Here is a 27693-nt window from a genome sequence, read left to right as displayed (position 1 = left end):
CCATGACAGTTACTGTGCACACATTTCCCACCATATTCTACATGTAACTTTCAATGCCTCCATATATAAAACAAAAAGAATGGTTAAATCAATATAGTGTCCACTGTAACTGCCTGCTTGTTGTCTGTCTTCCCTTCATGACTTCCTGCGCGTCATATGGTCAAATAAATACTATAACTATTTTACTATGGTCAAAGCAATGCAATAGTTAACATTAAAACGTGAAGACAATATATATTATTGAGTGAAATAAGTATGGCTTCTGAGTCAAATTTGAGAGAGCAACGTTTACACAGGCCTGCATTTGACACGGGTGTTTTCTTTTTCCTGTAATTTCACTGCTTGGTCAGTAGAGGCCGCTGGAGTATTACAGATGTGTCTCCAGTGCCAGAGTAACACTCCTGCATAAGAACACTGTCAGAATGTTTTTGTTATATTAGTGACTCCGGAGCTATTTGCTTATTGGTATAGGTGATGCGAATTGTTTGAGAAAATGTAATCGTATTTGCAGGGTGAATGCAGGCACAAAGAGTCAACTTCTCGTATGATTAATTTCTAGCAGGTCGCAGAGACAAACAAATTGTTCTTCTCGTTTAGAGATTGAAAGGGGGAAGTGATTAAAAATAATAAACCGTTTAGCAATTTGTCTCAGAGAAGCGGATAAAGGCCTGGCTCACTAACAGAAAGTGCAGCATGAAATTCAACGTTACAAATACACTGGTGGTATAACAAATGAAGGCAACTCCTCCGGGCACGGGCGCAGCGCTAATCTCATTGTGACATGTTTAATCATTAGAAGAAGGGAGACGAATACGGGCATTGGGTTTGCCCGCAAGCAAAAGGTGCTTGGATTTCTGGAACCAAACCGCTCCAAATGATTTGTGCCTCGGGCCAACCTCCCCGGGCCATGGCTTAGTCCCATAAATAAAACGGACATACTTTTACCTGCATATTATATAGAGCCTTTTAATCATAGAGGGGGAAATCGGTCTTGTCACTTTATACATTCATCATGAGCACCTCGAGGCAAACGGGGTTACATTTTACAAAGCCTAAACGCCAGCCTGAGGCAGTGAAACACACTGAAATTCAGCGATTAAAGAAAGGAATGATCAACGATATTATACACCGTCCTGAAGCATTGTTAATGTATTCAATCTGAATACGTATTTAATCAACTGTATAAAAGGTATTTCTTCCTTAATTTGTGAACAAAAATTTGGGTGAGAACTATCTAATCTCCCGAAGGCTTTTTTGATTAATTTGAAAAATAATTATGCGATGATGGAGAATGCATGTTTCTGCAGTAGCCTAGTTTGGTATTGTATTTTATACATTTTAAGTATGAGAATCGTCTTATAAAATAAGCTGTTGACAGCACTTAGGGCTCTATCACGTATTTTATAAAACACTAACTAATCCAACAGTATTTATTTCGGTGGAGTACAGACTAATTATTTATATCACCCGACTATTCCATACCTTTATGCATGCTCCAGTTTTAGTTACACACACAACCAATGATAAAATAGCTAGGAATTCCCACGTGAATTCAAAATGCATTGTTTAGTGTGTATTTTTGTTTAGTGTATCCATGCCCTTAACGACAACTGGACGGTAAAATGTAAGCAACAAGCCTCGCATGTCCTCCCCAGAGCTCGAGCTCGAGCTCTATTTGTTTGTAGAGCACCAATTTAAAACAATAGTCAACGTTGCATCTTGGTGCATCTGTGTCAATGAGCAGTTATTCTGCTCATCAGCACTCTCCCTCTCCGATCATTATTGGGTCCAATACCCACCAGAAGAAGCGCTCACTCACCCACCCCCTTCAACGCTGAGCCTGAGACCTTCTAGCAGCAGGGAATGACGTGGTGTTGTCATCCTCAGTTTACGTAGTTTTCCGAGTTAAATATAACAAGAGAGATTAGGTATTACATAATTATTGTTATTATTATTTGGATTGCTGTGAATATGCCTATCATTAGGCCTTCTAGTAGGCTACTGTTATCATAGCAATTAGTGTGCTTTCTATTTTATTTTTCAGTGTGAAATGATATAGCCATAGTAATAACATATTCATATCAAATATGTAGCCTATTAATTGATTTAATAAGCTTCAGTAAATGACGCTCACTTCGTGCAGTGGGCTGGTTGGATGGTGCATATACTTATCATGAGGCACTTATTGCCAGGAATCGGTCCAGTCATGTTAACTGAACCGGCTTTGCTAAAGACTGCCATGCACTGCCCATAAGTCCGAGTGAAAAGGCAAGCGGCCTGTTTGAGTTACCTGTGAAAGTAAACAGGTAAACACAAGGAGATGGCTCTCGAAGTGAAGTACGGCCACTTAGCCTGTGCACATTTACCTCTTCTTGCCGAAACCCTCAGTTCAATTGTTCAAATACATCCCCAATAACTGCCCACAGACCGCGCTCGTGTGCTCCTACCACCAACAACAGCGTGCTCTCTCATTTTGCCATCAAGAATCATGGCCAAGCGCAATGACAACGCCGGTAAGCCTATAGCCTAGCATGACTATAAATAATGCATAAACTTCAAGTTTGCGGAACATAAAAATGACTCGTAAGGAGGAACTGCTCAATATTGAATGTAGTCTATTGATTAGATGTGCTCATAGGCGTTGCAAAAAAAAGTCCACGGTCGTAGCCTATGTCGGGCAGTAAGGACTATGTCAAGGCTCGACTTTGCTCAAACCCCGTTCTGTTCATTAGAACCATTGTAACTGGTTGAGACAGTGTGATTAATTCTAGCTGCCAAAACTCTCCTCTGGTGAAATATTTAGCTAGGTGAAGTGCTAGCTCCGTGAGAGAAGGAAAACAGATCTAGCATCATGCAGTGTTGATGAGGACCAATAATAATAATAACAAAATAATAATAATAATAACAGTAATAATGTTGATATTATCATACAAATCTTTTGTAGGCCTATTTCAAACTGTGGAAGAACGGGCTTTCCTCCGTGAAAATTGCCTCTGTGGGCGAGAGTGTACCTCACTTTGTAGCCCACTGTATTTATTGAGCCAGTAAAGTAAATGGCATATTTAGGCACTAGAGAAGATGTTTTGACACCTTCCTAGTTTGTGAGAGGGAGAAGGATAAGGAGAGTGTACGTGTATCCGTGTGCGCTAAAATGAAGGACTTTCCCCAATTTTGTCGAAGGATACAGGATTGAGTAAAGAGATAGTCTATTGAAAGCAGTTGAATACCATGACAACTAGGAACAACCTCAGATTTATTCCAAACAGTTAGAAAGCATTGTACAGGGGCGTCAATCATCCATTATTTCGCCCCTGAAATAAATGCAGAAACTACACCCGGACAAAAGCTTCCAACAGGAGCCGGACATTTGTCTACATTTCCCCCATTGTCTGCAGCTTAGCAGTCGGTTTGTATTTGTGTTTGCCCGGGTCCGACCACCCAGGATGCGCAGAGGAGTTGCTAAAAAAGTGCAACATTGTCACCCACATCACATACTAGATAGTAGACAGAGGGGCAACAGCAGAAGCAGTGGAAGCTAAAAAAAAAGATCCTTGAAGGGAGTAAAATAAAGTAATCTGCAATAATTCCTCGCTTTCTACAAAAGAGGTGACGACGTAGCACATTGAAGGAGCCTGCACGGACAAAAGGCTACTCTGCTATGTTCTGGGGGAAAACTCACATAGAATACATTTCATAAGAATAATGGAATTGGAGAAATGTGTACAAAAATATACACAAATCCTGTGAGAACCTGTTATGTACAATTTAATATAATAGGTTAAAAACCATAATTGTCAAGATTATGATATAGCCCTAAACAGCCTATAAAAACAGTATTCTTCATGTCGGCTAAAACGCTGCTATTATTCATAGGCTTATGTTACATTATTATTATAATGAGTATTAATTATTAATTTATTTCCTTATAGGCTGTTCACCATTATTATTATCAGTCGGTTATCATTTATCTTTTTAGGTCCGATCGGTGTGTTTTCCAAATAGAATCCGATCTTTAATTAAGCCCCTAAGTCTGAAACAAAATATTGACTCAAATGTTTTACATGAATTAGTGTTGACAATTGAAACATCTTTTTATTCAGGAGGGAAATTATGATATCAATGCTATCGAACGGGCATCCAGACCACAGTTTTGGACCAACCCTCAAAATGCAGTTTTCCTATTGATTCAATATTGTATATATGTGGAGAGAAGCCTATAATGCAATAGCTTTTTCAGGAGCAATTTGTTAAAACTCGCTTTCAAGTATTCGGAGTATAAAGCTACTTGGAGGTCCTTTGTATGTAAATAGGGTGTAAAAAAAGGCCCTTCCCATCTTTGTAATTAATTGACACGTTATACCACTCATCATGTTCTGAAGCACCAATGGTAGAGGCTCGGATCTCCCCAAAACCCACAATTTCACATCTGCAAACACTGTCTTCATCCACTTGACTCCCAAGACCCGCCCACACGTGGCCAACCTTTTGCGTTTTTAATGCTTTTTCACTGCAGGTTCATCTGTTGAGACCAACCTTATATGGGCTGATCGGACCGGTAATGGCTTATTTCCCCCTAGCACCCAGCAGTAGCACAGTATCAATGAGACAGATATAGCACTTCAGCCACTTTGGCATTCTTCCTGGACTTACAGAACTGATTCCTCTACTACTTGGATAGGCAATGGTTATCGACAGAGGCTCATGATTTTCTTTGAATAGTTCAAGGTAAAACAGCACTGAGATATCATTTTTTTCTGAACTGCGATTGTGTTTTGTGTTTTAAAGCAGCGGATTGCCAAACTGGTGCAGCAAATTTCCAGCATACATTTCCCCAGAATATGTCGTTGACCAACACAAAGACCGGCTTTTCTGTGAAGGACATTTTGGACCTCCCTGACACGAATGATGAAGAAGGATCTATCACTGGACCGGAGGAAGATAACGAGGGATCGGAGACGACAAAAGCCACTGGAGTTTTGGTACAAAGTCCGCTAGAAAACGTTCAAAATCTGCCTATAAAGAACCGCTTTTATGATAGTAGTGACAATCCTTACACAAGATGGCTTGCCACCACAGACACTCTCCAATATTCACGTAAGTAGCCAACTCTTTAAGAATCGTAAATTCATTTGCAATGCACTTAAGTGAATATTTTAATCTGCCTGTTTTCTGAGTGAGAACGCATCATATATATGTTATCCAATCTACACTTGATGGAATGCATAATCTTTATTCCGTCGTGTCTGGGCTCAATGGTGCCCGTGAATGATGTGCAGCATTCATCTTTATTCGCCATGCATTGCTGCGCTCGTCTTAAAGGCGTTACCACCATTGAAATCATTTAATGTTCACATGTGCTCTAGTGACTAAACGTTTTTAGAATATGATCGATAGAGACTTGTTAATGCATCGACTATAAAGACACATAAAATCGGCGACAGAAATGTACATTTTTTGCATGATGAAGATTTGTAGGCAGACAGTGCATGGTGTTGCTGCTTCAGTGATTCACTTTCTTTGGGGACTGATGGGAATCAATATTGTGGGTCCCAACATAAAAAACTAATAACATTGTATTTTGGCTGTACAAACGAACTATAAAGACACATAAAATAGACTTTAGAAATTTGACCCTGTGTATTACACACACAAAAAAACAAATAACACTGTATTTTGGCTGTACAAACGAAATGCGTTACTTTAACATGCTTTGAAAAAGGCATTTTACATGTACAGCTTAACATTTCCATGTGTGCTTGGCAGCTGTATTTCAGTCGAGAAAACCATTTTAACCGTTGTATTTTGTCTCTCCCACGCAGTGCATGGTCTTTCAGCAAGTTCTCAAGACTCAGCCAAGTCCCCAGAACCCTCTGCGGACGAATCGCCAGACAATGACAAGGAAACGTCAAGCAACGGCAGCGACTCCGGTAAGAAGCGAAAAAGAAGAGTGCTGTTTTCCAAGGCACAGACGTACGAACTTGAGCGTCGGTTTAGGCAACAGAGATACCTATCCGCGCCAGAGAGAGAACACCTCGCGAGTTTGATTCGCCTGACACCAACTCAAGTGAAAATTTGGTTCCAGAATCATCGGTACAAAATGAAGAGAGCGCGCGCTGAAAAAGGTATGGAAGTGACCCATCTCCCCTCTCCCCGGCGGGTGGCCGTACCTGTCTTAGTCAGGGATGGAAAGCCTTGTCATACTCTTAAAGCTCAGGACTTGGCGGCCACTTTTCAGGCTGGATTCCCCCTCTCGGCGTATAGCGCCCAGACCCTTCATCAAATGCAATATAATGCTCAGTACTGCGCCGCCACCACTCCACAATTCCCTTCAGCACATCACTTGGTGCAAACGCAACAGTGGACTTGGTGAACTAGTTGAGACTGACGGGGCTGCCGTTTAGGAGCACGATAGGGATTTCACTAGAAAATAAAGACTTTTCATTTTGCAGCTTGACCCATATCTACCATTTTTTCGGGGCTAATATGTGCGCCTTGTTTACATGTTTTCGTTAAGAGAACTGGGTCCAGCCTCTCCCGAGATTTAAGAATGTCAATGCTCTTGTGAAATTTTGTACAGTTTGTTTGTGTGTTGTAGATATGTTTTATTTTTGTCCTTCGTGTTATAAGCACGTGCAAAACCACTTTATAATTATGGAATATTTTATTTCTTGCTTCTTTTACAATGGACCGAAAATATTTATGGCCATGAATAAACATTGGCAACTTTTAGCTTTTTTCCCTTTGTTTTTGTTTTTTGTAAATACTTTGTGGTAATTATTTGCAACCTAGAAACATGTCAGGATCGTATACGTGGAGATATACATATTTCCAATTCAAAAAGAAGGAAGAATTTCTGGCGGAATTGTCATGACTGTCTAACAGAGCCCATATTATTATGTGAATAACAGGTAAATCGCGCGCTGATGGGGAAATATCCCAATTTTTATAAGGATTTTAATAAAATGCTGTGTTTCAGAAATTACGTTTTGGTTTGCGTGTCTTAATACGTCCTATTTAATTTATTGAATACATACGATAAACATTGTTAATGTGATGCATGGCAGCCTATACGTGTTACCAGAAAGCAGGTGAATTTATGTGTCGCGCACTTATTATTCTTTTTTTAACCTAAATTAATCTGTCTAAATGGTCTGAATATGAACACGTCAGTAATAAGGAGGCTAAAGTCACTTGTGAAATGGGGCTAAAATCCACTCACTTAGCCTAATATAAGAGGGCTTCTTCAGCTAAGAAGCTTTTGAGTCAAAAGGTCTCGAACTCCTCTCGGATTGGGGTGTGAAGTGGTAGGCCTATATTTTAAAAACGGATTTAATGCAAATACTTTTTAATTTTACGCACGGTTTTACGCTCGTCATTGTTGTCAAACAAACACAACCCGTGAAAGGAATATCAATCAAGTTATGTAGTCTTCAATATCCCTTGCTCTATGTTAGCTTATGCTTTAGTTTTTTGTAGATGCAGGCCTATGGATGGATGGGCTGTGGATGTGTATCCAAAATAGCTATCTTAAACAGTGTACCAAAGTAGTCGACACAATAACCAAATGGGTCCTAAGTGAATCACAGAGTGCATTGTGATTATCAGACCCCATGCAGTATGTTGGGTAAATATGATTACCTTTGCCAAAATCTTAACTGCATTGTTTTTGACCCAGCACCGAGATCTTATAGAACAGATGTTAGAGTCGCCCTCACTATCATTGAACAAACAGCTAAATTGACACCGATTGCTAATTAGGGGGGCCACTGCTTTTGGTCCAGGCTACAGAGACTCAATTTGTTTTCTTCAGAGAGAGGCTACAATGTTTACATTTGCAAGCTGTGCTGCTGACGTATTCCCTGATATTATTCGTTGCTCCATTAACCATGTAATAGTATTACTACAAGCTAATGGCGGTGTTGTATCGCATTATTTATTCACAATTAAGTTGTTGTTTATAGGCTATAAAAATAGTTTTTCAATGGAAATAGCCATCCTTGAATGACCTATAGGCTAATAGTTTCGATTTCATATAGCACCATTGGGCTCCTTACCCATGGTGCTACAATTTTGATCGCAGACGTGTGGAAGTGGGAATGATAAATAAATGGAAGTACAATTTATAGCAGTTGATTTTCATTTATAACATCATTTTTTTCTAGATTATCGTTGCTTTCATTTGTCTATACGCCTATACCCTCGAGTGAAATAACAGCTTGATGTAAAAATATGACACTAATGTTAGGCTACAATACAACTAGACTACACAAGTAGGCTACAATAATACATTCTAAAAACACCCATCACTCTCGCAACCTGCGTAAGAGCGCTGATACTATTTGAGTCTACTTAAGTCAATAAAACATGTTGATTTCTGTCTGGCCCTAACCCCGATGGCCAGAGATGTAGCAACTGTGACGAGGCAGTTTTGTGCAGTCTATCGTTGCACAATATACAGTACACCACACAAAAAGCACACAAAGGCGTAGGGCCAGTTGTCGTGGATGTTAGAGGCGTGCATATTAACGAGGATCCAGAGTGGGATTGCAGACAGTGTGGATAGAGAGCCTGTCAAAGTTTCTTGGGGCTATTCAATTCCTTTATCTTGACCAGTGCATCCCGGAGTCAGGGAGATGTATCCTTGTTTTTTTTTGTCGTGCCTGTCAGTTAGTGCCATTGTGATCCTTGTTGTACACGTTGTATCCCATATGGACAGCTGGGCTCGGGCAAGGAGAAAAGGATCCCTCACAAAACCCAAATTGTGTCCAGCTCTCAAATAAAGCATTGTTGTCTAAAAGAAAAACGAATTAAAAATTCGTGCTATATCTATTCTGGGAAAAAGAAGCCACATTCACAGATAACAGGGGGTCCTTCTTCCTCGATAAAGCTACGCTAACAACAGCCCTCTCATTTCTCTTTCCCTCTCTCTCGTTCCCCTCGATCTTCCCAGCTCAAAGAGTGAGTAGTCTGTCCCCAAAAGTGTGTGGTCACTGGGCAGCAAAACTATTTTAAAACTCCTAATTTCGAGCAGTCTTATTTCCTGTTAGCTTTGTATCAGTGTCACGGATAGCATATTTCTGATCTCCATGGAAAATATCTTACTTGATTTATATACCATGACAAGAGACAAGACATTTAGGAATTCTGTATTCTGCATGAAATAATAATTTCCCCGAGTTTTATCCGTTTAATTTTCCAGACGTTTCCATTCACTTGAATACACGTTATAGACTATGAATGCGTAATTATCATCTTATATTGGCATTTTAAAACACGTACAGAACTAGTTTTTAGAGTATAAACGTGTAGTTTTCAACAATGACTATACGATGAATACAATAGGCCAACAAATAGATAAGAGAGAGCAAGGGATATTGGTTTTGAATTTAAATTTGTTCTTGTAAATCTATTCGGATGCAGGCCTAAATGCACTTCAACAATAACTATAGGCTTCCTGGTTAATGTAGTACTTTTGTTTGTTGTCCTTGACCTTGGGATAAGAATTTAATATAATTAAGACAGGTCTCCATGCAGACAAAAAGCGAATTATTTTCGATAATAATGACCAACTTGGTGAATAGCACATCGCTCACCAAGATTCAGCATTAGAAACATTTGTTGTTTTTTTGTTTTATGTCAGAGAGGGGATAATTATCAATGCGATTACTCATTCCCAAGAGCATGCACAATGTGTCTTATCTTTTGATGGCAAAAGTTACTATTGCATATGTTCAAGGTCTATCACATTAGGTTTTTTTGGATATGGAAGTGTACACACCTCAAACCCAGGTAGAATATTATCCATGATGCACATGCACCTTGACATCCAACTTTGGTTCTTATATTCTGATTAATACACGAGGTAATGCAGCTTTTCAATGCCAGAACAGTAGAAGCGCTATGTTTATCTGACATTGCTTTAGGATGCACTAAGAAACTCAACAACATTAAAACAAACATATCGGTGTGTGCACCATAGCTCACCCCGTGGATAATGCTATTATATGCTTTAGAATAGAATACTTCAGGAAATATGCACTTGGGTCTCTGTGGATCTTCGTCATTCTGACCGTTTGAACCCCAACATAAATCATTCTGTATCGTGTACATCTCCAAATAAACGAGGATTTCAAAGCTACAATAAGCAGGGCTTTCATTTAAAGGAAGCAATCTAGTTTTATTGCCTTAAAGAAGATCCAGATTAGATTCGCCTACCGCCGTGGCACATTGCAGATATTAAAGAGAGAAAGAGAAAGCGACCGAGAGAGGAAAAAATAGGAAATATAACCAATACACCTGGTTGCCACCAGATGGAAGTAGAGGTCTATAGTTTGGATCTATATTGCGCCCTTATCCTCAAAACGAATAGGCAGTATTATCATTATAATTTACTACATTTTAATATTATTTTACTTATTGATCATTATAGTGCCTTTTAAAAATAACAATCATATGCTTATTAAAAATTGGTTGAATTAGAAACAAAGACAAGCTTGGTGTAGCCTACAGTATTTCAATGACATGCATTCCAATATTATATTGCACTTTTGAAAATAAAACCAATTACGCACTCTCATTAAGAGAGAGTGAAAGAGAGAGAGAGAGAGATCAACTCCACAGTGTGGCGCAATTGGATTATGAAAGGAATTTTAAAGAACATAGTTTCAACATTTTCCATATCATTGATTGCCATATGCATGAAATTGAATGACATTTTTTATTATTGTAGCACCGAGGTCATCTAAGGGCAATTACAACATGCAATTGTCAATACGTTGGTGGAATTTAGAGGTTGATCGAGAATATCATATGTTGATAGATAGTTGCCTATTTGTTCAGCGGTGGAATTGGATAAAGTAATTCCTGGAAACTGACCAGTGTAAAGTTATTGATTATTATATTAAAAAGGACATTTCACTGTGAAATCATCATCAACTTCCTCCTCCTCCTTCTCCTCCTCCTCCTCCTCCTCCTCCTCCTCATCATCTCAGAGCAATGGTGCCCTGCTCCCACAAATGATTACATCCAGGGGGGGCTATTTAAGCACAAATAAGCAACAATAAAAATTGCTATTTCTAACAACCTCTCTACAGAAAGCCTCAGAGTCCGTATCATTTGTATTGATGTTGGATTCATTCAGCCATAGGTTACCAATACCATCCATCATTTTAAGCAATTTTGCAGCATCATATACTTTAATAGCCAGGACAACCGGCCAGTAGAGTTGGCGCTAGTAACAAATAGCTTACTTTGGTTAGCTTTTATTTAAGGGTATCACATTGAAGCACATGAAGGCGATTCACTGTGTTAAAGACTAATGAGTAACCTAGTATGGAGACCAATGTTTATATACATCATTGGTGGAGATGAAGTGGTGGAAACATACCTTTTTGACATGATGACTGACTGGTTCTCAGATGCCTCATTGTGCATTTTACAACATAAGGGTTTATAACACCTTACAGTGTCTTCAGAAATATTCACACCTCTTGACTTAAAAAATAATAATTGTGTTTCAGCCTGAATTTAAATAGATTAAATTGCCTTTTTTTGTCAATGACCTACACACAATAATACCCCATAATTTAAAGTGCAATTACAAATGAATAAAAATTAAAGTTGAGATGTCTTGAGTCAAACCCTTTTTTATGCCAAGCCTAAATAAGTTCAGGAGTAAATATTTGCTTAACAAGTCACATAATAATAGTATCGAGGAATAATAGTATTTAACATGATTTTTGAATGACTACCTCATCTCTGTACCCCACACATACAATTAATTATCTGTAAGGTCCCTCAATCAAGCAGTGAATTTCAAACACAGATTCAGGTTCAACCACAAAGACCAGAGAGGTTTTCCATTGCCTCACAAAGAAGGGCAACTATTGGTAGATGTGTACAAATAAATAAATAAATAGACATTGAATATCCCTTTGAGCATGGTGAAGTTATTAATTACACTTTGGATGATGTATCAATACACCCAGTCACTACAAATATACAGTTGTCCTTCCTAACTCAGTTGCTGGAGAGGAAGGAAACCACTCAGGGATTTCACCATGAGGCCAAAGGTGATTTGACAGTTACAGAGATTTTTGGCTGTGATAGGAGAAAACAGGATGAATCAACAATATTGCAGTTACTCCACAATACTAACCTAATTGACAGAGTAAAAAGTAGGCAGCCTGTACAGAATAAAACTATTCTAATACATGCATCTTGTTTGCAACAAGGCACTAGAGAAATACTGCAAAAAAATGTGGGTATATCAATTTACTTTTTGTCCTGAATACAGTGTTATTTTTGGGGCAAATCCAATATGACACATTTACTGATTATGACTCTCCATATTTTCAAGCATAGTGATGGCTGCATCATGTTATTGGTATGCTTGTAATAGTTAAGGACTGGGAAGTTTTTCAGGACAACAATTAAATGTATATGCAAAATCCTAGAGGAAAACCTGGTTCAGTGTGCTTCCCACCAGACACTGTCAGATTAATTCACCTTTCAGCAGGACGATAACCTAAAACACAAGGCCAAATCTACATTGGAGTTGCTTACCAAGAATACATTGACTGTTCTTGAGTGTCCGAGTTACAGTCTTCACTTAAATCTACTTGAAAATCTATGGCAAGACCTGAAGTGGTTGTTCAGCAATGACCAACAACCAATTTTACAGAGCTTGAAGAATATTTTAAATAATAATGGGCAAATGTTGCACAATCCAGGTGTGGAAAGCTCTTAGAGACTTACCCAGAAAGACTCATAGCTGTAAGCACTGCCAAAGGTGCTTCTACAAAGTATTGACTCAGGGGTGTGAATACTTGTGTAAATGAGATATTTCTGTATTTAATTTTCTCTTGTAATTATCTTTTTATTTGAATTTTATTTTATTTTAACAAGGTTTACTTAGAGAACCAAACAAAGACCACCACACAGACTAAGTACAATGAATGGAATAAGGATACAGCAAAACGTTATACAAAAAGGCAATAAATTATAATGTGGGGATTTTATGGGAGGTTTTCTACATAGGACCACAATGGAAAACAGATTTTCCAAAATGTATCAGACTTCTGGTGTAAATCAAGGGTAAGTTTCTCTAGGTGTAGAATAGCAGAAGCCTGAGAAAGCCACATCCTCACATGTCCCCATGAAATCCTCTCCCAAACATGTCTGAATGCATCATAGGATGAGACACTTCTGTTCAATAAAATAGAATATAAGTCAGAGATTAAACCTCTCCAAACACTAGGATTTGTAAATAGTTTTTCAACTTCAGTCATTTGAAAACGTTGTTTATCAACTTTCTTCCGACCCTATATGAATTGCCTAAGTTGTAGGCACTTAAAAAAATTGTGGGATAAGTCAAAATCTGTTTTTATCTGTTGGAAAGATTTAAGAGTGTCCTGACTAAATATAGGCATAAGGTCAGCAATACCCTTTGTCTTCCAGTCCAGAAGTCCAATACTCCTTATTTGAGTGGGATGTCAGGATTAAGGGCAATCGGTGACCAAAGTGATATATGGTCTGGAATCTGCAAGCATCTCCTTGCACCTTTCCAAGCTAAGAGTATATTATGTACTGTACAATTGTCAGATAAGGCCTGGAACCTTTCAAAGCTATTAATAAATGTGAAGGAAGCTATTGCTCTTGGATGACATTCTATTGAGTCCATCCCAACCCAAAGTGAGTGGCGTCTGTCTAGGCACCAACTATGTGCTTGATTTGACCAGACCGGTAATATAGTTACAGATTTGGCAAAGAGACACCTCCTACTTCCTTAGGCTTAATTTGTTTTGTAAATTTGTTTCTAGGTTTCTTATTGTTCCAGATATATTTAGAGATATAGGCATTCATTTTCTGAAAAAAGGACTGAAATAGATGGCAGGGGATATTTTAGAATATATCATTTTGCAGAGGTAGGATATTCATCCTGACTACATTAATCCTGACAAAAAAGTGTTTGGTAGGGCTGTGTAACGGTTTTCCTCCTCTTCTGAGGAGGAGTAAGAAGGATCGGACCAATATGCAGCGTGGTATATGTTCGTCATATTATTAAACTGAACACTACAATACAAAGTAAACAAAAAGAACAACCGTAACTAATACAAAGACAGAAAATAACTACTCACAAATCATAGTGGGAAAACAGGCTGCCTAAGTATGGTTCTCAATCAGAGACAACGATAAACAGCTGCCTCTGATTGGGAACCATACCAGGCCAAACACAGAAATACAAAACATAGAACAACACACAGAATGCCCACCCCAACCCACCCCAAACTAAAATAGAGACATAAAAAAGGAACTAAGGTCAGGATGTGACAGGCTGACCACTTAACCAGGTCTTGTTTAACCTTTGTGAGCAAAGGCATATAATTTGAAGTGAACAGGTCTTTATGATTTGGAGTAACATATATGCCCAAGTACTTAAAGCCTATTCCAGTAAATCAGAATGGAGATATTGTTTCTAAGTTGATTGTAGAGGGAATATTCAAAGGTAAAGCCATGGATTTATCTACATAAATGTTGTACCCTGACAGGTTACCATATTCAGATAGTATGTCTGTTACTGCAGTGACAGAGGTCTCTGGTTTAGACATGCATAAAAGCTCATAATCGGAAAATAATGAAATTCTATGCTCTTCGTCACCTACAGAGAAGCCCCTGATGTTATTACTAGACCTTATTGCCTCAGCCAGTGGTTCTATGACTAACGAGAACAGAACAGGAGATAAAGGACAGCCTTGACGACAGCCCCTACCGATAGGAAATCTTTCTGATGGTTTACCATTTGAGTTAATTGCTGCTGATGGGTCAGAATAAAGTCATGTTGCTAAATTAATAAAATGGTCCTCCATCCTGCAAGCAAGTGTCTTAGCAATTATTTTAACATCAACTCCTAGCAAACTTATAGGTCTAAACAAAAAGCAGTTTAATTACTTTTTTAGTTTTTTAGTATCAGGCAAATGAATGCAGTTTCCCAGGACTCTGGTATGATGTCTATTTTGAACATATAATTTAGAGCCTGGAATTAAGATAGGACATATCACAGGCCAGAACTTCTTGTAGAACTCTGCAGAGAAGCCATCTAAGCTGGGTGCCTTACCAGAAGGCATTGCCTTAATAGCTTCCCTAACCTCTTCAGGAGTAAAGGATGCATTTATTATTTTTCTATTCTCATCTGATATAGTGGGCATGATGATCTTATTCATATATTTTGTAATTTCGTCATTCGATCTTGTACATTGTGAAGTATAAAGAGATTTATGGAAGTCATAAAATGTATTATTGATAAGCAATGGGTCATACGAAGTGGAGCCATCTGCCATCCTTATAGACTTAGTCAATCTTTCATTCTGTCATTTTTTAAGTTGGTGTGCCAGTAGACGGCTCAGCCGGTTACCGAACTCAGAAAATCTTTGCATGGTAAAAAACAAGTTTTTAACATGCTATGTATGATCTAAATAATTGAGTTTGGTCTTAGTACAAGCTAGTGAATGCCAGTTTGCCTAGATTGGTTATTGTTTATGGAAAAGTTCTAAATGGTTTACTTCAGCTTCCAATTTTTCGCACTTTTCCATTCCAAGCTTCTTAATCAGAGGAACTTGGGAAATAGTTGCAGATGAGACGAGAGAGTTGACTGTTGAGCCAGTAATTTGATTATTTATCTTTTATCACAGAGCAGAATCCTTCATCATTTTAAGCAGAGACTTATTATGTCTCCAATATCTCGTTTTGGGATTGTTTTGCCAATTTCAATATCTTTATACACTGGGGCATGGTCAGAAATGTCTATAGAACCAATACCATGCATGTAAGTAGAGGGCATAAAACATTTTTCCAATCTAAAAAATTAATTATGGGATCTAGAGTAGAAAGTATAGTCTCGGACATTAGGATTTAGCTTCCTCCATATGTCTACTAAACCAGATTAATTACAAATGCTTCCAAGATTATTTGAGGCTATATGATTCAATACTGGAGCAGTTGATGATTTATCCATTTTATCCAAAGTACAGTTCAAATTTCCTGCTATAAACCCAAGACCCTTGCAGTGTTCATGTAACGGTTCTCGTCTGTCGAAGGAGAAGCGGACCAAAATGCAGCGTGGTGGTTATTCATGTTCTTTAATGAAATGAACTAGACATGAAATAACGAACAAAACAAAGAACAAACGTGAAAACCTATACAGCCTATCTGATAAACACAAAGACAGGAACAATCACCCACGAAATACTCAAAGAATATGGCTGCCTAAATATGGTTCCCAATCAGAGACAACGATAAACACCTGCCTCTGATTGAGAACCACTCCAGACAGCCATAGACTATGCTAGATACCCCCACTAAGCCACACACCCAACACCTAACAACACCCCAAGACAAAACACACCACAATAAACCCATGTCACACCCTGGCCTGACCAAATAAATAAAGACAAACACAATATACTACGACCAGGGCGTGACAGTTCATTAACTAATAAAATTGTGTCAGACATACATTTGGGGAAACCTATGTTTGGGCCATATACATTTAGTATAGTAGCAATATGTTGACCCAGAAAATCACCTGTAATCAAAATAAATCGCCCTTCAGGGTCTGTGTCTTGGTGCTCAAATTTAAATGGGACATTTTTATTTACAAGGATGGCAGTGCCTCTTTTGTTTGAAATAAAATAAGAAAAATACACCTGGCCCACGCAGTTCCTTTTTAACATGTTTTGTTGAAGATAAATGGGTCTCATGTAGAATAGCAATTGAAACTCTTTCCTTTTTTAAGAATGTTAGAATTTTCTTCCTCTTAAAGAGCTGTCTACATACCACCACAGAGCGAGGTTGGAACTAAAACCGCACAAAATGAGCTGTATTCCATCATAAGCAAACAGGAAAACGTTCATCCAGAGGCTGCATTCCTAGTGGCTAGTGACTTTAATGCAGGGAAACTTAAATCAGTTTAACCAAATTTTAATCAACATGTAGAAGAATAACAATTCTAGACCACCTCTACTCCACACACAGAGACGCGTACAAAGCTCTCCCTCGCCCTCCATTTGGGAAATCTGACCATAACACTATCCTCTTGATTCCTGCTTACAAGCTAAAAATTAAGCAGGAGGCACCAGTGACTCGGTCAATAAAAAAGGTTGTCAGATGAAGCAGATGCTAAATTACAGGACTGTTTTGCTGACACAGACTGGAATATGTTCTTGGATTCTTCTGAAGGCATTATACCACATTAGTCACTGGCTTTATCAATAAGTGCATCAAGGACGTTGTCCACACAGTGACTGTATGTACATACCCCAACCAGAAGCCATGGATTACAGGCAACATTCGTACTGAGCTAAAGGGTAGAGCTGCCGCTTTCAAGGAGAGGGACTCTAACTCGGAAGCTTATAAGAAATCTCGCTATGCCCTTCGACGAACCATCAAACAGGCAAAACATCAATACAGGACTACGATCGAATCGTACTACACCTGATTGGATGTGGCAGGGCTAGCAAACTATTACAGACTATAAAGGGAAGCACAGCCGAGAGCTGCCCAGTGACACGAGCCTACCAGATGAGCTAAATAACTTCTATGCTCTCTTCGAGGCAAGTACCACTGAAATATGCATGAGAGCATCAACTCTTCTGGATGACTGTGTGATCACGCTCTCCGCAGCCGATGTGAGTAAGACCTTTAAACAGGTCAAAATTCACAAGGCCGCTGGGCCAGACGGATTACCAGGACGTATACTCCGAGCATGCGCTGTCCAACTGACAAGTGACATCACTGACATTTTCAACCTCTCACTGTCTGCGTCTGTAATACCAACATGTTTCAAGCAGACCACCATAGTCCCTGTGCCCAAGAACACTAAGGTAACCTGCCAAAATGACTACTGACCTGTAGCGCTCACGTCTGTAGCAATGAAATGCTTTGAAAGGCTGGTCATTGCTCACATCAACACCAATTATCCCAGAAACTCTAGACCCACTCCGATTTGCATACCGCACCAACAGATCCACTGATGATGCAATCTCTATTGTACTCCACGCTGCCCTTTCCCACCTGGACAAAAGGAACACCTACGTGATAATGCTGTTCTTTGACTACAGCTCAGCGTTCAACACCATAGTGCCCTCAAAGCTCATCACTAGGCTAAGGACCCTGGGACTGAACAGCTCCCTCTGCAACTGGATCCTAGACTTCCTGACGGGCAACCCAAAGGGGGTAAGGGTAGGTAACAAATCACCCGCCACGCTGATCCTCAAGATGGGGGCCCCTCAGGAATGCGTGCTCAGTCCCCTCTTGTACTCCCTGTTCATTCATGAATGCACGGCCAAGCACAACTCCAACACCATCATTAAGTTTACTGATTACGCAACAGTGGTAGGCCTGATCACCGACAACGATGAGACAGCCTATAGGGAGGAGGTCATAGACCTGACCATGTGGTGCAAGAACAACAACCTCTCCCTCAACGTAATCAAGACAAAGGAGATGTTTGTAGACTACAGGAAAAAGAGGACGAAGCACGCCCCCATTCTCATCGACGTGGCTGTAGTGGAGCAGGTTGAGAGTTTCGCAAACTAACATGGTCCAAGCACACCAAGACAGTCGTGAAGAGGGCACGACAACACCTATTCCCCCTCAGGAGACTGAAAAGATTTGTTATGTGTCCTCAGATCCTCAAAAGATTTTACAGCGGAACCATCGAGAGCATCCTGACTGGTTGCATCACTGCCTGGTATGGCAACTGCTCGGCCTCTGACTGCAAGGCACTGCTGAGCGTAGTGCGTACGGCCCAGTACATCACCGGGGCCAAGCTTCCTGCCATCCAGGATCTCTATACCAGGTGGTGTCAGAGGAAGGCCCTAAAAATTGACAAAGACTCCAGCCACCCTAGTCATGGACTGTTCTCTCTGCTACCGCATGGCAAGCGGTACCGGAGTGCCAAGTCTAGGTCCAATAGGCTTCTAAACAGCTTCTACCCCCAGGCCATAAGACTCCTGAACAGCTAATTAAATGGCTACCCAGATTATTTGCACCCCACCACTACGCTGCTGCTACTCTCTGTTATTATCTATGCATAGCCACTTTGACAACCCTACCTGCGTGTACACAATTATCTCAAATACCTCGATTCCGGTGCCCCCAGACATTGACACATTGACTCTATACCGGTACCCCCTGTATGTAGCCCCGCTATTGCTATTTACTGCTGCTCTTTAATTATTTTTAAGTAATTTTTTTGGTATTTTCCTATAACTACATGGTTGGTTAAGAGATTATAAGTAAGCATTTCACCGTAAGGTTAGTATGTGACAAATATTATTTTATTTTATTCATTTTTTAACTTGTCAGAAATATCCAGAACAACTAGCCCATGTTAGCTAACATTTTTTTATTCAAGATTTCTAGCCAATAGATATTGTTTTAAATCTTTTGTCACTCAAATATCAGATGAATACACATTAAACATGGCAAAATGTATAGAATTGCAAGAAAATTTGCTTTAAAACTGAAAAATGTTCTTTGCACCCCTTGACAAATTATGTAGAATTGCAGGAAATAAGCTGCAAAATTCTCTCCACCAGAAATAGGGGTGTGAATAGTTTGTGTCATGAACAGTGCTCATAGAAATAGACGAAGTGCGTGCGTGCACACAGCGCTGGTGTGGGTTGTTCCCCAATTCTAGAAGCGGGGCTCCGAGTGAAACAGTTTGGGATCCCCTGGGCTTGGCTACATGTAACTGTATAGTGTGTGTGCAGAAACATGCATATGAGTGTACAAGCACTAATGCTTAGGAAGATTTGAACGATTAGGTTATTACTCATTTTTCATCTACATGTCCAGAGATCTATGTTAATTCCCCTTTATTCAATACAGGACATAGTGACATTTATTTTCTTAAAAAGCATTGGTGGGCTTCCTGTTAGTAATGTGACAGAAAATAGAGTAGGTAGTTTTTTTGGGGTTTGTCATTTCATTAAGGGTCATTATACCTTATTCAACTCATTATACCTTATCCAACCTTACAGTTCCACCACCCACACATGCGATGACATCACCTGGTTTACCTCCACTGTATCCTACCATACCTCTGTCTGTACATTATACCTTAGCTATTTTATTGCCCCCAAAAACTTCATTTTACTCTCTGTTCCAGACATCCTAGACGACCAATTCTCATAGCTTTTAGCCATACCCTTATCCTACTCCTCCTCTGTTCCTCTGGTGATGTAGAGGTGAATCCAGGCCCTGCAGTGCCGAGCTCCACTCCTATTCCCCAGGTGCTCTCTTTTGATGACTTCTGTAACATTAATAGCATTGGTTTCATGCATGTTAACATTAGAAGCCTCCTCCCTAAGTTTGTTTTATTCACTGCTTAAGCACACTCTGCCAACCCGGATGTCCTAACCGTGTCTGAATCCTGGCTTAGGAAGACCACCAAAAACTCTAACTACGTCCCTAACTACAACATTTTCAGACAATATAGAATGGCCAAAGGGGGCGGTGTTGCAATCTACAGCGGAGATAGCCTGCAGAGTTCTGTCCTACTATCCTGGTCCGTACTCAAACAATTTGAACTTCTACTTTTAAAAATCCACCTCTCTAAAAACAAGTCTCTCACCGTTGCCGCCTGCTATAGACCACCCTCTGCCCCCAGCTGTGCTCTGGACACCATATGTGAACTGATTGCCCCCCATCTATCTTCAGAGCTTGTGCGGCTAGGTGACCTAAACTGGAACATGCTTAACACCCCAGCCATCCTACAATCTAAGCTTGATGCATTCAGTCTCACACAAATTATCAATGAACCTACCAGGTACCATCCCAAAGCCGTAAACACGGGCGCCCTCATAGATATCATCCTCACCAACTTGCCCTCTAAATACACCTCTGCTGTTTTCAACCAAGATCTCAGCGATCACTGCCTCATTGCCTGCATCCGTAATGGGTCAGCGGTCAAGCGACCTCAAATCATCACTGTCAAATGCTCCCTGAAACACTTCAGCGAGCAGGACTTTCTAATCGACCTGACCCGGGTATCCTGGAAGGACATTGACCTCATCCCGTCAATAGAGGATGCCTGTTTTTTTTTTAAATGCCTTCCTCACCATCTGAAATAAGCATGCCCCATTCAAAACATTTAGAACCAGGAACAGATATAGCCCTTGGTTCTCTCCAGACCTGACTGCCCTTAACCAACACAAAAACATCATATGGCGTTCTGCATTAGCATCGAACAGCCCCCGTGATATGCAACTTTTCAGAGAAGTTAGAAACCAATTTACACAGGCAGTTGGAAAAGCCAAGGCTAGCTTTAAAAAATATATATAATATGTTTAATATTTTACAATAAAAAATCAAATAAAAAAACCAGCAATACTAACAATGACATTCATTGTACTGTTGAATGGGATGGCCAATTTAGAGGACAAAACAAAACAAAACTTAACTCACACATACACAAAATAAAACAAAATCCTATTAGGTGTGTTACGGATACAGTTATCCTGTGTGTGTTTCTTTTCTCTCCTTCTCCCCTCACAGGTGAAAATCATCACTCCCCAATCAGTCAACAATCAATCATCAATCAGAAGACACACCTCCTCCTATTTCCTAACCTATCACAGTTCCTTCCCCATGGTTTAAAAACCCCATCATTTGTTTGTTCTAGAGCTCAGCTCAATCTCTCTGTAAATGTCTTGTCTGTAGGACTCTGTGTTTCACTCTCGCTTTGTGTCTTAACCTCTCTTTTGTTTAAGCACCTCATAGCACTTTGTCATCACCTGTGAGTATTGTTTTTGGTTATGGTGTTTGTGTTTGATTGCTGGTGGGAAAAGGGGGAAACCAAGACAAGTCGCCCATGGGCATACACTACCCGTAGGTGAACTTTGTTAAATACACTAGTTAGAACTGGGCGGACCACCCACTGTATTTTTGGTTAGTTAGCTGTTGTTAAAGTAGGCTAGTCTAGCTTAGGGGTGTTTTTGAATACTTATTGTTTCTTTCCTTGGGTCCAGCTCAGCCCCTTTTCCTGCTCCCCCCCATTACCGTGTGTTTATAAATAAACCTAGAGTTTGACGGTAGATTTCTGTTGTCGTGGTTATTTCGTTCACACTTTTCCTTTTTCACAATAATAATTTGCATGAGTTATGTTACGGGTCTCATTACCATCCCCCCTAGACTGTCAGGCCAAAAGGGATTCGTAACAAGGTGGTAAGGCTAGCTTTTTAAAAAAGAAATTTGCTTCCTGCAACACAAACTCAAAAAAGTTCTGGGACACCGTAAAGTCCATGGAGAATAAGAGCACCTCCTCCCAGCTGCCCACTGCACTGAGGATAGGAAACTCTGTCACCACCGATAAATCCACAATAATTGAGAATTTAAAGAAGCATTTTTCTACGGCTAGCCATGCTTTCCACCAAGCTACCCCTACCCCTACAGCAACTTCTCCCAAATCCTGTCAGCTGAAAGAGTTCTGAAAGAACTGCAAAACCTGGACCCCTACAAATCAGCCGGGCTAGACATTCTGGACCTTTTCTTTCTAAAATGATCTGCCAAAATTGTTGCAACCCCATATTACTTGCCTGTTCAACCTCTCTTTCATGTCGTCTGAGATTCCCAAAGATTGGAAAGCAGCTGCGGTCATCTGCGGGACACAATTGACCCAAACTGCTACAGACCTATATCTATCCTAACCTGCCTTTCTAAGTTCTTCGAAAGCCAAATCAACAAACAGATTACTGACCATTTCGAATCCCACCGCACCTTCTCCGCTATGCAATCTGGTTTCAGAGCTGGTCATGGGTGCACCTCAGCCACGCTCAAGGTCCTAAACGATATCTTAACCGCCATCGATAAGAAGCAATACTGTGCAGCCGTATTCATTGACCTGGCTAAAATTTTCGACTCTGTCAATCACCACATCCTCAATGGTAGACTCGATAGCCTTGGTTTCTCAAATGATTGCCTTGCCTGGTTCACCAACTACTTCTCTGATAGAGTTCAGTGTGTCAAAACAGAGGGCCTTTTATCCGGGCCTCTGGCTGTCTATGGGCGTGCCACAGGGTTCAATTCTTGGGCTGACTTTCTTCTCTGTATACATCAATGATGTCGCTCTTGCTGCTGGTGTGTCTCTGATCCACCTCTACGCAGACGACACCATTCTGTATACTTCTGGCCCTTCTTTGGACACTTAACTTCTTGAAACTCCCCATCCCGGATCCGGGATCGTGACTAAAGCCTCAGGCTCATTAGCATAACGCAACGTTAACGATTTCTGAAAATCGCAAATGAAATGAAAATAATGCGTCTGCTCTCAAGCTTAGCCTTTTCTTAACAACACTGTCATCTCAGATTTTCAAAATATGCTTTTGAACCATAGAAATGGACTAATTTGTGTAAGAGTATGCAAAGCTAGCATAGCATTTTGAGTAGCATTTAGCACACAACATTTTCACAAAAACCAGATAACCAAATAAATAAAATCATTTACCTTTGAAGAGCTTCTGATGTTTTCAATGAGGAGACTCTCAGTTACATACCAAATGCGCAGTTTTTCCTGAAAGCGTCTGTGTGTAGGAGAAATCGTTCCGTTTTCTACATTGCGTCTGGCTACCGAAACGAACCAAAAATTCAGTCACCTACAACGTAAAACTTTTTCCAAATTAACTACATAATATTGACCGAAACATGGCAAACGTTGTTTGGAATCAATCCTCAAGGTGTTTTTTCACATATCTCTTCATTGATAGGCAGTTCGTGGAAGCTTGCTTTCCTCTCTGTATCCCATGGAAAAATACTGGCAGCTGGCTTTTGCGCACCAATTTCGGCGCAGGACACCGGGCGGACACCTGGTAAATGTGGTCTCTTATGGTCAATCTTCCAATGATCTGCCTACAAATACGTCACAATGCTGCAGACACCTTGGGGAAACGACAGAAAGGGCAGGCTCATTCCTCTCGCATTCACAGCCATATAAGGAGACAATGGAAAACAGAGCCTCAAAAATCCTGCTCATTTCCTGGATGCCGTCTCATCTTGGTTTTGCCTGAAGCTCACGTTCTAGGGCACGCACAGAAAATATCTTGGTAGTTCTGGACACGTCAGAGTGTTTTCTTTCGAAAGCTATCAATTATATGCATAGTCGAGCATCTTTTTGTGACAAAATATCTTGTTTAAAACGGGAACGTTTTTCATCCAAAAATGAAATAGCGCCCCCAGAGCATCAACAGGTTAACAACCCTCCAGACGAGCTTCAATGCCATACAACTCTCCTTCTGTGGCCTCCAACTGCTCTTCAGTACGAGTAAAAACCAAATACATGCTCTTCAACCGATCGCTGCCTGCACCTTCCCGCCCGTCCAGCATCACTACTCTGGACGGTCCTGACTTAGAATATGTGGACAACTACAAATACCTAGGTGTCTGGTTAGACTGTAAACTCACCTTCCAGACTCACATCAAACATCTCCAATCCAAAGTTAAATCATTGGCTTCCTTCCTAATTGGCTTCCTATTTCGCAACAAAGCATCCTTCACTCATGCTGCCAAACATACCTTCGTAAAACTGACCACCCTACCGATCCTCGACTTTGGTGATGTCATTTACAAAATAGCCTCCAATACCCTACTCAATCAATTGGTTGCAGTCTATCACAGTGCCATCCGCTTTGTCACCAAAGGCCCGTATACTACCCACCACTGCCACCTGTATGCTCTCGTTGGCTGGCCCTTGCTTCATACTCGTCGCCAAACCCACTGGACCCAGGTGATCTAGAAGACCCTGCTAGGTAAAGTCCTCCCTCATCTCAGCTCGCTGGTCACCATAGCAGCACCCACCTGTAGAACGCGCTCCAGCAGGTATATCTCTCTGGTCACCCCCAAAACCAATTCTTCCTTTGGCCGCCTCTCCTTCCAGTTCTCTGCTGCCAATGACTGGAACGAACTACAAAAATCTCTGAAACTGGAAACACTTATCTCCCTCACTAGCTTTAAGCACCAGCTGTCAGAGCAGCTCACAGATTACTGCACCTGTACATAGCCCATCTATAATTTAGCCCAAAAAACTACCTCTTCCCCTACTATATTTATTTATTTATTTTGCTCCTTTGCACCCCATTAATTCTATTTCTAATTCGCACATTCTTCCACTGCAAATCTACCATTCCAGTGTTTTACTTGCTATATTGTATTTACTTCGCCACCATGGCCGTTTTTTGCCTTTACCTCCCTTATCTCACCTCATTTGCTCACATCGTATATAGATTTATTTTTCTACTGTATTATTGACTGTATGTTTCTTTTACTCTATGTGTAACTCTGTTGTTTTATGTGTCGAACTGCTTTGCTTTATCTTGGCCAGGTCGCAATTGTAAATAAGAACTTGTTCTTAACTTGCCTACCTGGTTAAATAAAGGTTAAATACAAATATATATAAAAAAGGGACTCGGCAGTGTGGTTTTGCAAATTTAAATTTTTCTGTTTTGATTTAGTTTAGAGTTACACAAACATCTTATTGTTCTGTTATTGTGATACACTACTTCATCTGGGTTAAGTTATTCTATAATATTCTGTAACATAAACAGTTAATTTAAAGCAGTCTCCTGGAATGTTTGTGGCAGTGGGCATGTGGTTAAGGTATGCAATGACTAATATGAAAAGAGGAACTGATGATGCACTACCCAATTTCAAAACAGGTTTTAAGATATTGCTAAAACCTGCAAAAACGGCCTCCCGGGTGACGCAGTGGTTAAGGGCGCTGTACTGCAGCGCCAGCTGTGCCACCAGAGACCCTGGGTTCGCGCCCAGGCTCTGTCGCAACCGGCCGCGACCGGGAGGTCCGTGGGACGACGCACAATCGCCCTATGGTCGTCCGGGTTAGGGAGGGCTTGGCCGGTAGGGATATCCTTGTCTCATCGGGCACCAGCGACTCCTGTGGCAGGCTGGGCGCAGTGCACGCTAACCAAGGTTGCCAGGTGCACAGTGTTTCCTCCGACACGTTGGTGCGGCTGGCTTCCGGGTTGGATGCGCACTGTGTTAAGAAACAGTGCGGCTTGGTTGGGTTGTCTATCGGAGGACGCATGACTCTCAACCTTCGTCTCTCCCGAGCCCGTATGGGAGTTGTAGCGATGAGACAAGATAGTAGCTACTAAAACAATTCGATACCACAAAATTGGGGAGAAAAAGGGGAAAATTTTAAAATATATGTTTTTTTTAAACCTGCAAAAACAGGTTTTAAGATATTTTTACAAATGTATATATAAAAATAAAAAAATATCCCATTTAAATAAGTATTCAGACCCTTTACTCAGTACTTTGTTGAAACACCTTTGGCAGCGATTACAGCCTCGAGTTTTCTTGTGTATGACGCTACAAGCTTGGCACACCCGTATTTGGGGAGTTTCTCCCATTCTTCTCTGCAGATACTCTCAAAAGCTCTGTCAGGCTGGATGGGGAGCGTTGCTGCACAGCTATTTTCAGGTCTCTCCAGAGATGTTAGATCGGGTTCAAGTCTCTGTATGGGCCACTCAAGGACATTCATAGACTTGTTTCGAAGTCACTCCTGCGTTGTCTGTGTTCTTGTTGTTGTTTGCCCTGTTGAGGTCCTGAGTGCTTTGGAGTAGATTTTCATCAAGGAACTCTGTACTGTGTTCCATTCATCTTTCCCTCGATCCTGACTAGTCTCCCAGTACCTGCCGCTGAAAAACATTCCCACAGCATGATGCTGCCATGACCATACTTCACTATAGGGATGGTGCCAGGTTTCCTCCAGATCGCACGGAAGGCATTCAGGTCAAAGAGTTCTATCTTGATTTCATCAGACAAGAGAATCTTGGTTCTCAATGGTCTGAGATTATTTTAGGTGCCTTTTGGCAAACTCCAAGCGGGCAGTCGTGTGTCTTTTACTGAAGAGTGTCTTCCATCTGGCCACACTACCATAAAGGCCTGATAGGTGGAGTGCTGCAGAGATGGTTGTTCTTCTGGAAGGTTCTCCCATCTCCACACAGGAACTCTAGAGCTCTGTCAGAGTGACCATTGGGTTCTTGGTCACCTCCCTGACCAAGGCCCTTCTCCCCCGATTGCTCAGTGTGGCCGGGCAGCTGCCTAGGAAGAGTCTTGGTGGTTCCAAACTTCTTCCATTTAAGAATGATGGAATTCACTGTGTTCAATGCTGCAGAAAATGTTGGTACCCTTTCTCAGATCTATGCCTCGACACAATCCTGTCTCGGAGCTCTCCAGACAATTCCTTCGACCTCATGGCTTGGTGTTTGCTCTGACATGCATTGTCAGCTGTGGGACCTTATGTAGACAGGCTTTTCCAAATCATCTACAATCAATTTAATTTACCACAGGTGGACTCCATTCAAGTTGTACAAACATCGCAAGGATGATCGATGGAAACAGGATGCGCCTGAGCTCAATTTCGAGTCTCATAGCAAAGGATCTGAATACTTGTGTAAATAAGGTATTTCTGTTTTTTATTTTTAATAAAATTGATAACATTTCTTAAAACCTATTTTCGCATTGTCATTATGGGGTATTGTGTGTATCTTCAGGAGGGAATAAAAATATATATATTTTAGAATAAGTAATGTAACAAAATGTGGAAAAAGGGAAGAGGTCTCAATACTTTCCCAATGCAATGTATGTGTCTATATGAGCGTCTATCCGTTTCAAACT

At 40.6% G+C, this 27693-nt stretch overlaps 1 protein-coding gene across 2 annotated transcripts; it reads left to right on the top strand.

Annotated features, from left to right (window-relative positions):
• The first annotated feature begins 4538 nt into the window (after nucleotides 1-4538).
• LOC135508328 (homeobox protein Nkx-2.2a-like) lies at nucleotides 4539-22091 on the top strand. Of its 2 annotated transcripts, XM_064928429.1 has the most exons (3): nucleotides 4539-5094; nucleotides 5820-6122; nucleotides 21559-22091. In XM_064928429.1, exons 1-3 carry the CDS (start codon nucleotides 4839-4841, stop codon nucleotides 21801-21803), a joined length of 804 nt encoding a protein of 267 aa, XP_064784501.1. In that variant the 5' UTR covers nucleotides 4539-4838; the 3' UTR covers nucleotides 21804-22091. The 2 variants fall into 2 exon arrangements, with proteins under 2 accessions (XP_064784501.1, XP_064784500.1); XM_064928428.1 differs by lacking the exon at nucleotides 21559-22091 and having other exon boundaries at nucleotides 5820-6982.
• Nucleotides 22092-27693: the final 5602 nt, after the last annotated feature.

The sequence above is a fragment of the Oncorhynchus masou genome, chromosome 21 (assembly GCF_036934945.1).
Source record: "Oncorhynchus masou masou isolate Uvic2021 chromosome 21, UVic_Omas_1.1, whole genome shotgun sequence".
In the NCBI taxonomy this organism is placed as follows: Eukaryota; Metazoa; Chordata; class Actinopteri; order Salmoniformes; family Salmonidae; genus Oncorhynchus; species Oncorhynchus masou.
The sequence above is the reverse complement of the archived record's forward strand: the minus strand, read 5'-3'. Positions and strand labels throughout refer to the sequence as shown.